This window comes from Aquarana catesbeiana, linkage group LG02 (assembly GCF_042186555.1).
Source record: "Aquarana catesbeiana isolate 2022-GZ linkage group LG02, ASM4218655v1, whole genome shotgun sequence".
In the NCBI taxonomy this organism is placed as follows: Eukaryota; Metazoa; Chordata; class Amphibia; order Anura; family Ranidae; genus Aquarana; species Aquarana catesbeiana.
The window spans coordinates 28476828-28493342 of NC_133325.1; the positions used below are offsets into that span (position 1 = coordinate 28476828).

The 16515-nt window shown below is 44.9% G+C and overlaps 1 protein-coding gene across 2 annotated transcripts in view; it reads right to left on the minus strand.

Annotated features, from left to right (window-relative positions):
• DCHS1 (dachsous cadherin-related 1) overlaps positions 1-16515 on the minus strand; it is a 106717-nt gene that overhangs the window by 11490 nt on the left and 78712 nt on the right. For both annotated transcript variants that reach the window (XM_073612704.1, XM_073612703.1), the window contains 9 exons: positions 13429-13668; positions 11914-12039; positions 11605-11814; positions 10574-11443; positions 8540-8653; positions 8135-8346; positions 6949-7103; positions 1848-1978; positions 962-1248 (listed from right to left, as the gene is read on the minus strand). In XM_073612704.1, coding sequence (XP_073468805.1) covers positions 962-1248; positions 1848-1978; positions 6949-7103; positions 8135-8346; positions 8540-8653; positions 10574-11443; positions 11605-11814; positions 11914-12039; positions 13429-13668 — 2345 coding nt within the window. The remainder of the gene's footprint in view (positions 1-961; positions 1249-1847; positions 1979-6948; positions 7104-8134; positions 8347-8539; positions 8654-10573; positions 11444-11604; positions 11815-11913; positions 12040-13428; positions 13669-16515) is intronic.

Below are 16515 nucleotides of genomic sequence, written 5' to 3' on the forward strand. Positions count from 1 at the left end.
GCTGACAGGCAGGGAGGGGCGAGAGGACAGAGTAGAGCTACGGATGACAGAGGCATGTAAACTGACCACAGTGTCAGGGCTCAGCAGCCATGATAAACTGCAATCAGTTTACAGGGGGGTGTGCAGAACCAGGCAAGATCAGCCTGGTATTTCAGGTGATAGAAGGGGCCAAGTTACACAGCACAAGCACTGTGCTGTATAACATGCTTTTTTTTTAGGGTAACAAACACTTTAAGCCTCAATTCACACCTGAGCATTTTGCCGTATCTATTTGCACATTTCCCTACACATGAAAAGGCTTAACATCGAAAATCATATTCTTTTGTATTTGGCTGTTCACACCTCTGTGCTCAGTCGATCAAAGCTTTAAAAGGTACATGAGCTTGCTTTGAAGCTGTGCCGTACGTTTTAGCTTCCACAGACTTAAATGAATGCACCTATAAACATGCAACACAAGCATTTTCACATGTTTTTTGGGATTGGGCAGTTATTCTCCTCTGCTCTCCTCTCACCCAAATAACCCAGCTTAGAAAAAAATAAATAAAGGAGCAAGGCCATGCTATGATGGATGCGAAGGCATGTATTCCTGCAGGCTCACCCCAGTCTTTACGACCCCGCTGTTATGCATTTCAAGAGCAAGAACAAGAGGCCAAGGTCCTGAGAGGACAGTGGGAAGCAGGTCTACCCAGACTGGGAGTCCTCTTTTTCTACAGTGAGCCTCTATAGCTGTATTACTCTGTATGCATACTTTTCATTCACCCAAATAAAAAGGCTTCAAAAACGCTTGGTCACGCTTCAAAAAGGCCTCCGCACATATGTGAGAGCCAAATCAGGGGCCACGTTGTGACTGTTCAGGGGAGATCTTCCACCTTCCTTGTACAGTCACCAACCACTGTAGAGATGTCATGAGGAAGGGCCTGGGGGCCCCTTCAATTTGGGTCATAGATTTTGTGACATCTACCTGGTACAGGCTTTGTCGGAACTCTGGAGCATTATCGTTGACATCCTGCAGCAGGAGGCGAAGGTCTGCCCGACTCTGGTGTTTTCCATCAGAAGTTTGAATGGTTAAGGTGTAAGACGTCCTCTCCTCATAGTCCAGTGGTTCTGTCAGCCATATCTGGCCACCATAGCGGAAGATGCTGAAGGTGCCCCCCGGGAACCCATCAACGGACAGCACATACCATAATGGGGGCCCCGAGTCTACGTCATTTGCTGTCACCTGAGCAACCTCAGAGCCAATCACAGCATCTAGAATGGAGAGAAAATGGGGTAACAGATGGTAAGCTTAGAGATATTTTTGAATAAAGTGATTCTGAACTAATTTACCTGCCAAAAGGCCTCCCCTACTGCATAGTCTGCACTGGTGATCCTGATATTCACTAATGAGGTGTTGAAGCTTTCTTTGTCACCTGTCTGCTCGCTGGGCTGATTTAGCTTCATCACATTACTGCTGTCCTCCACATGTTCTTACCCCTCCTGTACTAGTATATCCAAAGCCAAAATCTATTTTTTATTGGGTTTTGGATAGTAGTTGCTTTGCTGTTTATGTGTTGTAGGGGATATTCCACTTCCTGTCTTGGAGACACAATAGGAGGTGAGGGAAAACCCCTGTTAGACATATGTCTCCAGAATAGATGTCCCCATTGGAAGATGGAAAATTTGGTTGGCTCTTTTGCATTTGCAACTTACTACAGTCATGCATGGCTTCATGGTCCAAATCACGCAGTTTCCTTGTATGTCAACAATTCTGACTCCTGCTCCATGTAAACAAGCCCTTAGGTGGCTGAGTTTCTGTGTATTCTGGCCAGAATATAAAAATATTATTCTGGTGCTAATTGTAGACCTACCTTCAGAAACACTCAGCTCCATCTGAACAGGGATGGTAGGACTGTTATCATTTACATCCATTACTACCAGGGTGAGGGTTGTCGACCCAGTCAGTGGAGGAGACCCCCGATCCGTCGCTGTCACTAGCAACCTAAAATACACAAAGAAGTATGTAATATATTGTAGTACAGGGCTCAAAATTTCAAGTCCTGAACTACTAGACAGGCCTTAAGAGTTACTTGCCACCAGTTGCCCCACTCAACCCCTACCCTGCCCCGCCCCTAATTGTGCTCCTAAACACGCCCTCGTAAATTATCATCATGAGATTACACTGTTAAATGTTTTATGTAGAAATAAGTAACAAAAATAAATATTAACAACAACTTTAACAATATTAACATAAAGCATATTTCATGGATCTGACTGTGATAAATAAAATTGGTATAAAATATGATTGGCTACTATAGGTACTGTACACATCATTACTGCTCTGTTAAGAAAATATTTTAATGCTATATAAAATATAGCCTTAAAAAAACAAAAAAAAAAACAATGAATGACACTTTCACTGATTTAGGAAGCAGAGACACTTACAGCGGAGCACAACACGAGAGGGGAGCGGGAACTGCCAAAGTTAACTTTTCCTATTAACAAGCTGTTGATTGGTTGCTAGGCGGCCAATAGGAAAAGTAAACTTTGGCAGCACCCGCCCAACCCCCCTGCCCACACTGCCCCGCCCCCACCTCATCTAGTTCTTTCCCGACTCGTGCTGTATGCCAAGTCCTGCTAAGAGAATTACAGGGAGGTGGAGGCAGGGAGGAGAATCTGCTCCCATTCAACCCTGCCTGCCGGCAGCGAACGCCAACCCATCACCCCCCGAAGCGGCTCCACACTCGCCCTCAGCTTATTTCCACTTGCCTAATGCGAGCAGGTGAGTGGAAATTTTGAGGGCTTCTGTAGTATATGATGTCTTCAGAACAGGAGCTACAAGGAACTTGTTATTAAAACACAACCTTTTGATGGGTAACAAAAAGCCGTATATTCTAAAACTTGTAAAGTACCGGTCAGTGGAGGCAAAACAAGAGGAACATGGAGGATTTGTAGGACATTCAGTGTACACAGGGAAGATGTCAACATATAGACAGAATAGAGGATGGGGGCGTGGCTTGCCGGCTTGTGTGGATGGCTGCTTAGATTCACAGCTCCAGAGTTTATCCAGCTAAAGCGACTTAATTAGCGGCTCCTGTGAAGGGAAAACATACTCATCAGCTGCCCAAACACTCTAGCGCTGCCGACGGACATGCTGAAGAGGAGAAAATTGTCTACACTCCCCAGGAAACTGACAGACTATTATGCCCTGTCAGACCTAACGAGCGGCCAAGATGGCGCCGGCCGCGGCCGAGATATGACAGAGCGGCTCTCCTCACCATATCGCAATCAGAGCCCCACACTGACTCCGGAGCAACACAGATCCTCAGACATACAGGGTGAGTGCTCTCCTCCTAACTCACCCACAACTTCCAGCCCTGCCAAAACTCGGCTTAGAACGGATGAGCCACAGCAAACACTGCCTGTCACAGCTCCCTGCCTGTTCACTCTCCCTCCTCCACAAAAATCATCAATGCTTGATACATTCCCTGCTTCAGATCAGCCACTATCTGAGAACACCATGAAGAACATGCTGCTCTCACTAAGGCAAACACTATATACTGATCTTTCCACAGCTGTCTCCTCACTCTCACTAACTGTTAACCAGCATGATCAAGCCATAACACAAATGGATGCCAAGATGGGAGATTTATTCTCTGCTCACAATGAGCTAGTGGATGGCTTTGCAGACCATGAAGAGGAACTTCAAATGATTAATCTGAAGCTCGCAGACCTGGAAGACCGCTCCAGGCGAAACAATATTAAATTCCGTAATATTCCAGAGTCGATCCCACAATCGGATCTGGTACAATTTCTGCAATCCCTAATGCGTGCTCTTTCGCCTGACCTATCTGCTCGTGACATGGAAATTGACAGGGCACATAGACTACCAAAGCCATCTCACCTTCCTGCTTCCACACAGCTGTCGACTATAACCAAAGCACTTCAGAATCATAAGATACCCTACAAATGGGGTTTCCCTACTAAACTACTCATTACTCATCAAAACAAAACGCATGTAGTTCGTACCCTCTCTATGGGTCTTACACTCCTGAGAAACTGGCACATCATCCCGGAGGAACGGCCGTACCCTTCTGATCACCCTCCAATTCATATGGAGACCCTCCAAATCCCTGACATCTAGGACTCGTACCCTTCTACATACCCACTATATAGCTGGGAAACTGTAACGCCTCTATCCAGTACTTGCCTGCCTGTTCAGAGATACCTGTCCCACGTTGTGGACAAAAGTTCTCTCCCCCCTGCTGATTGTTTGCAGTAGTTTCTGCACATTGAGCCCAGGTCTCTTTTGTTACTGGGCTCTTCCTTTTTAATCACAGACCCTCTACCCACTCCCTGCACCAGCCGATCTCTACCCACCTTTCTACCAAGCTATACCCGGGTCGCTACCCCTTAAACAACAGACTACTCATCTTGCTTCTTAACACGGACATCAAAATATTTGCAAAAGTCATGGCATACAGATTAATGATCTGTCTTCCTTCTCTGGTGCACCCGGATCAAGTAGGCTTTAAGCCGGACAGACAGGCCCCGGATGCAACAAGAAGGGTCATCAGTTTAATTAATTGGGTCGCCCAATCACGAACGCCTTCTCTGCTACTATCATTTGACGCAGAGAAGGCGTTCGATAGGGTGCACTGGGGATTTCTAAGAGCAGTACTATCCAAATTTGGAATCACAGGCTGGTTTCAATCTGCCATACTTTCACTTTATTCAAATCCCTTGGCCAGAGTGCTATCAGACGGAACCCTGTCTACACCATTCGCGATTACTAACGGCACCCGCCAGGGTTGCCCACTCTCCCCTCTCGTCTTTGCTCTACTTATGGAACCTTTAGCAGCAAGGATTAGAGGGGATGAGCGCATTTCAGGCATCATACACAGCGACAAGGAACACAAAATAAGCCTCTTTGCCGATGATGTCATACTATTGATCACAAATCCAGCCCAATCTATGCCAGCAATCCAAGAGATCATTGCTCAATTTAGCTCTGCCTCCTTCTATAAAATTAACTCCTCTAAGTCCCTAATCCTCATGCTTAATCTCACACGCAGTCAACAATCCCTCCTGGAGAGGACTCTCCCCTATTCTTGGACAAAACAATCCATCCCATATTTAGGGATAAAATTAGCCTCCTCTCTTCCTCAACTCTATGACCTAAACTACCGTGCTTTCCAAAAACTACTTCCACAACTTTTAAACCAAATGCGCACAACAGGCCTTTCTAAACTAGGAAGGATTGCCTCCTTTAAAATGCTTATCCTCCCTAAACTGCTTTACCTATTTCGCACAGTGATTCTAACTATACCCCACTCCTTTTTCACATACATACAAAAACAACTCTCCAGATATATATGGGAAACCAAACCGCCCAGATGCGCTCACTACATCCTAAGCAGACATCATAAAAAATGAGGGGTAGGCCTTCCCCACATACAAACTTATTACTACGCTTCCATCCTGGACCAGCTCTACTACTGGTGGCACCCAAACTTCAATAAGTCCTGGTCGATCGTGGAATCATCTTCCTTCAAACCAAACACCCTACGTGAGGTACTCCTCACGTCAGTGGGCTCTCTACCAAACACAAGGACGGATCCCCCGTCAATCGCGGCCTCGTTGACAGTATGGAAGAAATTCACCCAGACGACCTCTACAGGTCACCCGTCGCACACAGTACCAATCCCTCTCAGATCGTTAATGCTGCTGTTACCTAACCTAAACCTACAAAATTGGCAGAAACACAAGATCAATACTATCTCAGACCTCTACCACACAAACAGTTCCCTAAAAACTCTCACGAATCTCCAAACCGAATACAACCTCCCCCACACAGAAGCCTTTACATTCTTGAGGATCTCTCACTTCCTTCAGTCATCTAAACTTCCCAATATGACCAAAATACCTGAACCGATACACAACTTCTATACACACACGACTTACCCAAAACATGGTATCTCCACAATGTACTCTGCACTGAATGACGATCGACCCTACTCCCGAATACCATCTCTCTCAAAATGGTCAGAAGAACTAAACATTACTATTACCCCCAATATGTGGACACGTGCCTTTAAACACACCTTCTCAGCTTCCCACTGCTCTAACCACTGAGAATCTTATCAAAAAACGATACACAGATGGTATCTTACACCCTACCGTCTCTCCAAATTCTTCCCAGGACATCCCTCTACATGCTGGAGAACATGTGGAAGCACAGGTACACTAACTCACATCCTATGGTTTTGCAGATCTATAAGCTCGTTCTGGAATCAAATATTTACCATAATCTCCAATATATCTCAGGTAACAACGCCTCCTAATCCCTCGTTAGCATTGTTACATCTGGGCATTGAAACATTTTCCACCAGATCATGAGTAGTAATAATGCATCTTCTACTCGCAGCAAAACTAAATATTGCCAAACTCTGGAAATCTACAGATTCTCCTTCCATTGCCAATACAATCACTGATCTGAACCTCCAGTGTAGCTAGGAAGAATCTAACTATGGAAACATTTTTGTTTAACTGGTCTGCCTGGCTTACACATCTAAAATGCTCTGTATCATTATAACGTACTCACTATCTCACAACTTCCCCTTAGCTCGCTTTGTCTCCTTTATTCTCTTATCCACACTCATACTATGAAATAATAACTCATTAAGCTGGTTGGTGCTCCTCCCCACCCTTCACCTCCCCACCCCTCCCATCTGGAGCCATTCTGTTTCTTTGTTTGCATTAATAAGCATGATCCACCACTGTTTAGTCTCATTTGTTAAACTACTTATGCTGTATTTCCAACTTCTTTCTCCGTTATGGACTCATTTACTCCAGTCGGAACATTCAACATGCTGTAACAACTGCATTTTCCTCTTTTTTTGTTTCTGAAAATTTTTATAAAGAATTATTGAAATATAAACAGAATAGAGACAGCATTGAGACCACACTCACCGTGCCTCAGACCAGATCTCCCGGTCTAAAATGGCAGCTGTTGCAATGACTCCCGTCTGGGCATCAATACGAAACAGATCCTTCATGGGCTGTGATGGCTCAAAAGCGTAAATGACCTGACCGTTCATTCCTTGGTCTGGATCTTCAGCGAGAACCTGGAAGACAGAAGAATACTCTTGTCACCCGTGTAAAAGCTGACAGTTACCTTATTCTGGCCTATAGAGGCCTGATCCCTAACTTTTGATTGGACAATCAAAATCTTAATTGACAGAATTCATGTTTATTGGGTTGAAGTGATTGTCCTACATGTGTAGAAATAAATGTATGTTCCTGATGCTTATTAGAGCTGAGCTTCTTGGATGAATTGCAAAACATCTTTAACATTATGGAACAAGTCTTGTTGAATGTGAACGTCTACTACTAACTATACTGTAGTCTGGATATATGAGAACCTTCACATATTCAGTCTATGCTATTTGCCAATCTGAGGATCAATTTTTTTATTGGATGTCACCATTCCCCTAAGACCAATGCTTCCACTCAGCTGGCAGCTTCTAGATATGTGCACGTCAGAAAGTTTTGTTTTGTTTCGTTTCAGATGCAGTCATTCATTGAAGAATTTAATTTTGTCATATTTATTATGTTATCCGGATTCGTTTTTGGAATTCATTTTGTATCTTCAGCATTCATTTCGTATATTCATCGGTCCAGGTGGATTCGAAAAATTTTGCAGTTTTTCTGGAAGATTACTATACTGTACATTATTGAATCGGAAGGATTCAGTATTTTTGGACGCTAGTCCAACCCACCAAGAGAAAGGGCATGAGTTGATTGGACAATATCGACTGGTGTCACATGCATCCGAATTAAAAAATGGAACGAAATTCGGATCCATTTTTTATCTGAATTTTTAAACAAATTTGAAAATTGAATTAATTTCACCATGGGCCCGAACTATGATCGCATCATGTGACGTCATCCAAATGAAACAAATGCATTAGTTAATTTCAGTATACGTTTTTTTGGATTTGTTGACATTCGTTACTATGGCCATTCAAAAATGAATACACATCCGAATCTCCAAAAATGAAATTTACGCCTGAAAAAGAATCAAAACGGAATGCACATATGTAGCAGTTTTGACAACTGGGATTTAAAAAAGAAAAAAGAGAGGTTATAGGATTACCTGTATGATGCGGCTCCCATCAGCCTGGGCCTCCCAGATATAAACCGTGTATTGTGGGAGCTGAAAGCGTGGTGCGTTGTCATTGGCATCCTGCAGCAGGACATTGATGGAAGTGAAGGCATAATGTTGGACCGTCTCTGCCTGAACCACCAACTTATACCGTGGGCTGGATTCGTAGTCCAACAGGGCTGGTTGTAGGACCGTAATCTGCCCTGTGGGGGAATGCAGGGTTAGGTATTTATTGTCCAGCTAATGGATGGTAACTTGGGGACATTAAAGGGTATAAATATGGGCAAATTCTAAAAAAAAATATTCAGCACAGTTCTCCAACGCACATTTCCTTATGTTCTGTTTTGTTAAAAACAGGAAGCTTTGGTTCTATATGGAGTCCATTTATAAGGGTACCTGTGTTCGGGTTGATGTTAAAGGCACCATGCTCATTTCCGCTGAGGAAGCTGTAGGTGATTTTCCCAGAAGAGCCTCCGTTGTGTGTGGCTCTCACCGCTCCAACCACAGAGCCTGCAGAGGAAGAAAAACACATGGAAAATGCAAAAAAAAGTAGATGTAAACCCAATCGCTAAAATCTTGCATAAGCTTTAACGTGTTACAGCAGTAGCAAACACTGCTTCATCACTAGTAGCTACAGATAAGCTTATAATTAAGCTTGCCTGCAGGTACAAGGAATATCTCCTAGTTTAGGAGCTATTCCCATTTGTAGCAGCCAGTGATGTCACCGACGCATGCACACTGCATTCTGAAAGGACGTGTGCCGTCCATTCAGGGTACCTTGCCTTGGCTCCAGCAGTGATGTTGTTGCGGCTCTGCCATTCAAACAGTCCTTAAACCCTGAAGGAAGACTGGGTGAAGAAGGAAGCCCTGTCAATGGTGACAGCGTGCCGCTGGAGGGCTTCGTTTTAAGGTAAGTCTTTCATAATGTGTTAGTATGACATAACATTAACTTATAGGGGAAGCGTTTTTTTTTCCATTCACGACTTTACTACCGCTTTAATGTAAGTCTTTTTCAATAATTTCAATTGTGCCTTGAAGACCCTTTTTCAAGTACATCCTGTAGGGTGACAATGCTCTGTCCTTGTCTCTCAATTATGCTCTTGCATTGTCACCCTGTCTCATGGGCTAGAGATTTTGACACACATCACACAAGCATATTCTACTGTTGTTGGAAAAAATGCTTTGCAGCCATTGCTGGAGTGCGCATAGACAGAGACAGGGCTGGACTGGAACAAAAATTTGGCCCTGGACTTCATCCAGAAGTTGCCTTTAATTTTGCAAACATGCACAAAACCAGTATATATACTGTTATATATACGGTGACCCCGCCCCACTCTGATGCAATGCAAGATTCCCGTTGCATCAGAGGGGGGGTGGGGTCACCCATACACGTCACTAGGAAACCCCGGCATTTCTCCTTGTCAGAGGGGGATGGGGTCACGTGAAGGGTGACTCCGCCCTTAGCTACATAGCTACATAAGAGCTGTCAAGCTGGCACCGCGTCATTGGCTGGGTCCCTCCGGTGGAGGCAGGATCCTGTGCGTATTCCTCACTGGAGTCGCTTGAGATCATCCATCGCTGGAGATCGAGAATTGGATTACATCGCTGGAGTAGGAGCATGGATTTATTGGATTACATCGCTGGAATCTCTCTTTTATTTTTTATTTTTTAATAAAGGACTTGTCCCAAGCCCTCTCCTGTGGTTTTTTTAACATTTTGACACTTTCGTTTTGGGAAATGGTAGGGGTACAACGTACCCCTTACCAATTCACATGGGGGGGGGCGGGATCTGGGTGTCCCCTTTGTTAAAGGGGGCTTCAAAATTCCGAAAAAACCCTGCCCGCAGACCCCCACAGCCCCTGGGCAAGGGTTGCGGGGATGAGCGAAAAAACCCCGCCCGCAGACCCCCACAACCCCTGGGCAAGGGTTGTGGGGATGAGGCCCTTGTCCCCATCAACATGGGGACATCCACCAAATGTTGAGGGCATGTGGCCTGGTACGGTTCAGGAGGGGGGGCACTCTCTCGTCCCCCCCTCTTTTCCTGCAGCCTGCCAGGTTGCGTGCTCGGATAAGGGTCTGGTGTAGATTTTTGGGGGAACCCCACGCCATTTTTTAAAAAATTTTGGCGCGGCAGAAAGCATATCACAGAGCTTAAAAATTATTCTATACCACAGAACAGGCCAGCTATTATATAAGTGGGACAGATGGAGGCCATTGTTGGACTCTTACAACAGTCTTTTATATCTTGGATTTAGTTCATTTGAATTATCTCAGCATTTTACTTTTGCGGACAGCTATTTGACCATAATATTATGTAAGACAGAAAGCTTACCAGTATGGCTGGTTCTAAAATGACTTTGTGGGAGCTATGTGACTAATTATTGTAAACACAATAGTGAAATCCTTGGTCTGGTATGACCCCACTCTCACCTTGCTGGCTGTTTTCTGACAAGCTGATGTCAGTGGAATCTCTCGGGAAACGAGGTCCTCTGGCTGCTTCCTCCCGTAGATGTATGACCAGCACAGCTGTGGTTGAAAGCGGAGGTTCCCCCAGATCTGAGGCCTGTACAAAGACTGTGCGATCCTTGGGACTCATTCCCTCCAGTGGCTCCAGCAAACGCACCTCCCCAGTGTAAGGGTCCACTGAAAACCCACCTTTTGTTGACTGTGGAGCCAGCCTGTAGAGAATAGAAGCATTGGCACCTGCATCCTTGTCTTCTGCTCTCATTGCAGTCAATGTCCGCTTGATGGGAGTATTACGGGACAGGTTTAGAAGGAACGGACTGCGCTGAAATGCTGGGGCATTGTCATTCACATCTCGGACTATAACTGTCACAGAGGCCTCTGCGCTACGTGGCCCTGAGGGGTCAGAATCCATAACCCATGCTATAAATGTGTAAGCAGCTCGGCGCTCGCGGTCAAGCTGAACTGAGGTTGTGATCTGTCCAGTTAGTGGATCAACATGGAAGGCTCCTTGAGTACCATTAGATAGATGGAATGTTGTTTGACCATTGGGGCCATGGTCAGGGTCAACGGCTATCAACTTTACAACTAAACTGCCTACAGGGGCATCTTCTGAGATCTCTGCGTTGTAAGAGACTGCTGAGAAGGTCGGTGTATTATCATTAAGATCCAGTACAGACACGGTGACAACTGTAGTGGCACTGAGGGATGGATTGCCACCATCTTGGACTAATACAGTGAGGCGGTAATCTGATACAGATTCTCGGTCCAAAGCCCGTGATGTGGAAAGGGCTCCAGATTTGGAGTCCAAATTGAAGTCAGTGGATGGATCACCATCTAATGAGAAGAAGAAAAGAAACATTAGGCATGACCGTATGGAATCCTCCAACGCATCACAGATTATAAAATCTGCCTTTTACACGATCATAGCTCTACTTTGCCCTTTTTTTACCCTTGGGTGATCTGTGAAAATGCCAGAAAACTTGAAAGTGACTCACCGATAAGCCGATACTGGAGGTGCCCATTGCTACTGGCGTCAGGGTCCCAGGCGCGAAGTATGCACAGGGTTGTGGGATCCTGATTTTCAGGCACTTCCAAGAACACATTGTCACTCTCAAATTTTGGAGCATTGTCATTCTCATCATCAATGGCGATGTGCACCCTGGCCTCTGACACACGCGGCGGCGAGCCTCCATCTCGCGCATAAACTGTAATACAAGGAGTGAGATGCAGTTAGCGGGTGTACAGAGTATAGGTCAGTAATATGGGGGGGGGGTAGGATCATCTTCCCCAACAAAAATATTTACCTGTTAGTTTGTACACCTCCTTCGCCTCTCGATCAAATGCTCGCTTGGTAGTCAGAATTCCAGTTTTTGGATCAAGAGAAAACTCGTCTCCGGTCACCCCTCCATATGTGATCTGTCCACCAGGACCTATGGAGACAAGAGGGATTTTGAAGAAGTTGTTCTCACCTCCATATTGTGGAAACACCATACAAGGTAAATTTTTATATAAGAAGCAGTGATTTTATTTAGTTCAATAATTTATTATATATATATTTATTCTATTAAGCACTGAACCATCCCAACATTGCCGACTATTGGTTAGTGAAGCATTTAATAACTAGAGACTGATCTGCACATGTGCTGAGCCCATTATGAGGGTCTCCCACCATCCCTGTGCTGAGATCCTGGGACTCTATACCTGCTATACTCGTTATGAGGTGTTCCCATTTCCATAATCCCTGCACTGCGTTCCCAGGTCTGTACACCTGCTGTGCTCATTATGAGGGGTTCCCACCATCCCTGTGCTGAGTGTCTGGGTCTGTACCCCTGCTGTGCCATTATGAGGGGTTCTCACCATCCCTGTGCTAAGTTCCCAGGTCTGCATAGGGACCAGGGTTGTTGGGAACCCCTCATAATGAGCATAGCAGATGTGCAGACCCAGGACCAACGATGGTGACAGAAAAAGCCGTCAAGTAGTTTAACTGTTCAACATCTATCAGCTGGACAATCAGTTTAGGGTGGAGTGGCAATACAAGTATGGTCTAACTTTCTGGTGATGTTTCTTGTTACACCAACATTTAGGGTATACTACAAAACAGTCACATTCAGCAGCCCCCCCCCCCCATTTAGCCCCCCCCACCACCACTTAACAGGGATCTATAAATGGAAGACCACAAGTCCCATCCGCAAAGAGGGACTCATCAATCTCAATGGAGCACAAATGTAGGGACAGTGCTTACCTCCTCCAGACCCACAACCAACGGCCTGTACCTTCATATAGACCTGGGGCTGGGGCAAATAGTCTGCAGTAGCCTGTGCATTGCACTGGTAACAGTTCCAATGCTCTGCCAGCTCCAATACAAAAAATGAATAAATGCATATATTTTCTTTCATTAATATGGGTGCATTTATTAATTTGCTTATATAGCAATGTCTATTTACACAGAGCTTTACATATGTATTATATACTCACATCAGTCCCTGCCCTCAAGGAGCTTACAATTTAATGTTCCTAACTCACATTCATACTAGGGCCAATTAGTAGCCAATTAATCTACCAGCATGTCTTTGGAGTGTGGGAGGAAATCAATGCATGCACAGGGAGAACATGCAAACTCTGTGCAGGTATACAGTAGCGCCATGGTTGGGATTCAAACCGATGAGCCTACTGCTGCTAGGCGGGAGTGCTAACTGCTTAGCCACTGTGCTGCCCAAAATTTGTCTTTGCATGCCAGGGAAAAGGACTGACGTGCAAATGAAGCAAACCCAGCCTCAAAATGTACTCTGTATTCTGCTAGCATAGTTCCCTTCACTCACCAAGATCTCTGTCCACAGCCCGCAATCTCAGCACACTTGTGCCGGCGGATTGGTTTTCCAGCACCTTCCCTTCATACTGGCTTTTCTCAAAGGTGGGGGTTTCATCATTTACATCAAGAATGGAGATGGAAAGAGTCTGTGTGCTGGACAGGCGAGGTGAGCCATGGTCTGTTGCCACTAAGGTTAGGTTATATCCAGGTGTCTCCTCACGATCTAGAGCTCTCACGACAGACAGGGCACCTGATTGGAAAGACATCAATGATATGATTAGTTATTGGACAAACCAGCAAACATTTTGGTGAGACAATCCTTATACATAAAGCACAGCAAACCTAAAGAGAGTGCTGAACCATAAGCTATTATAAGCCACTTGGGCTTAGGCCAGTTCCGCTGAAGGCCCGCCAGAAAAAATGGTTCACTCCACTTCAGCCCACTGTCTGCTGAAAACAGGTCACACGAGTGCAGAACAAACTTCACTCCTGTGATCCACAGGTAGAAGTACAGCTAAACAAGCTTTAGCTGTACCTCTTTAAAGGAATTATAACTCCTAAAGTAAAACACCCCCGTGAGAGGACTCCAATAGCATAACTGAAGCTGCCATAATTATTATTACTGTAGCCAGGTGCTGGGCTACAGCAATATGGAGAAGGAGACATTACCTTTTAATTATTCTCTTGCTCGATTGGGATACTGATGTATGCTACACCATTCTCCTTCAGCCAGCAGGGGGAGAGCTAAAGCTAAAAGATCCCACAGACTTCTTAGAGCGCTGAGAATCCTAGAAGTTGTAGTTTGAGTGGACAGCCATGTAATGGGACTAATAGACTCCTCACACTACCAATCTAACTAGTCACTGTGCAGTAGGAGGACTGGAGAGATGATTTTTATTAAACTGCCAAGGAAGGTTCTTCCTCTTGGCACTGAGGGAGTTAGATAGAGAGCACTCTCTGTCTGAATATTCGCCTCGCAGCTGAAGACCATACCAAAGATTTGAGCCTGAGACTGGGAGTGAGGTCACCTGGGAGCAGTGCAGCACCGCCCTGGCACTGCTGCTGCAGGGACTTTGGAGCGCTCACTCACCCTATGCTTCCCACCGCTTATCCCTGGAGGCTTATAAAGGAGAAACCAAGGGGACCCCCTCTTTTACAGCAAGAGGTCACTGCAGCATCTCAGGGACTGTTGAAAGGGTTATTCACCCATTGCTGATTCCAATTCATACTGCACTCTATACTGCACTTATTCCAAACCTAGACTGCACCTATAACAACCATATACTGAATTATACGAAACCTTTAGAGAATACATTAAGGTAAAAACCTTCTCCCTTTACAACCACTTTAACCACTTGCCGACCAGCCTCCGTCATTATACAGCGGCAGGTCGGCCTGATCCCGCAAGCCGTTGTAGCTGTATGTTGGCTCCTTTAAGCGGGATAGCAGGCACGAGCGCGCCTGCTGCACTGCGGGGGTGCCGATGCTCGTGATCGGTGGTCATCGCGCAATCTTGGACACGAGAGGCAAAACAGGGACGTGTGTGGGTATGTACCCACACACATCCCTGTTCTGTGAGGAGAGGCAGATTGTGAGTTCCTAATAGCTAGGAACCACGATCTCTCATCTCCTATAGTCAGTCCCCTCCCCCCACAGTTAGAACACACACTAAGGAACACAGTTAACCCTTTGATCGCCCCCTAGTGTTAACCCCTTCCCTGCCAGTGACATTTATACAGTAATCAGTGAATTTTTATAGCACTGATCGTTGTATAATTGTCAGTCGTCCCAAAAACGAGTCAAAAGTGTCCGATGTGTCCGCCATAATGTTGCAGTCTCGATAAAAATCGCAGATCGCCGCCATTACTAGTATAAAAGAAAATAATACAAATGCCATAAACCTATTTTGTAGACGCTATAACTTTTGCGCAATCCAATCGATATACGCTTATTGCAATTTTTTTTACCAAAAATATTTAGAAGAATACATATCGGCCTAAACTGAGAAAAAAATGAGCTTTTTTAAAAAAAAAAAAAATTGGGGATATTTATTATAGCAAAATGTAAAAAATATTGTGTTTTTTTTTCAAAATTGTCGCTCTTTTTTTGTTTATAGCGCAAAAAAGAAAAACCGCAGAGATGATCAAATACCACCAAAAGAAAGCTCTATTTGTGGGAAAAAAGGGACGTCAATTTTGTTTGGGCAAAGCGTCACGCGACCGCGCAATTGTCAGTTAAAACGACGCAATTCCGTATCACAAAAATGGCCTGGTCATTGAGCAGCCAAATCTTCCAGGGCTGAAGTGGTTAAGTATTGCTACTATTGCAACCCTAAAAATGTCAACTTTTCAGAGCTAGTTAAAAATAACGGTTTTAGGGACTTAGGAGCTAAATTGAGGAAAAGGACCTCCAAGGTAGTATTCTCAGGAATACTACCGGTACATCGAGCCACACCAGAAAGGCAGAGGGATATTAGGGAAGTAAACAAGTGGCTGAAGAGCTGGTGTAGTAAGTAGGGGTTTGGGTTCATGGAGGACTGGGCTGACTTCTCAGTCAATAACTGGTACTATAGAAGGGACGGACTGCACCTAAATGAGGAGGGTGCAGATCAGCTGGGAATGAAGATGACCAAAAAGTTAGAGGGGTTTTTAAACTAGGTGATGGGGGGAGGGTCCAGAGGTAGAGATAGTCAGCCTGGAACATATTCCAGAGGGTAGTATCGGGGCATTAGTGGTAGGCTGACTAAAGTACATAAACCCAAGGTAAGTATAGTAGCAAGTCCTAGTTGCAATCTCGGAACACCAAACAAGAGGATAATATGCAACCGGTCTAAACTACATGGCATGTTCACCAATGCCAGGAGCCTGGTGGACAAGATGGGTGAACTAGAGATACTGTTGTACGAGGAGGATTTGGATTTTGTGGGAATTTCAGAGACCTGGTTCAACAGCTCTCATGATTGGCTGGCAAATATTCAAGGGTATACCCTTTATCGCAAGGATAGAGAGGGTAAAAAAGGGGGAGGGGTATACCTATATATCAAGAATAATGTACAAGTGAATGTGAGAGATGACATCACTAAGGGAGCTAGGGAGAA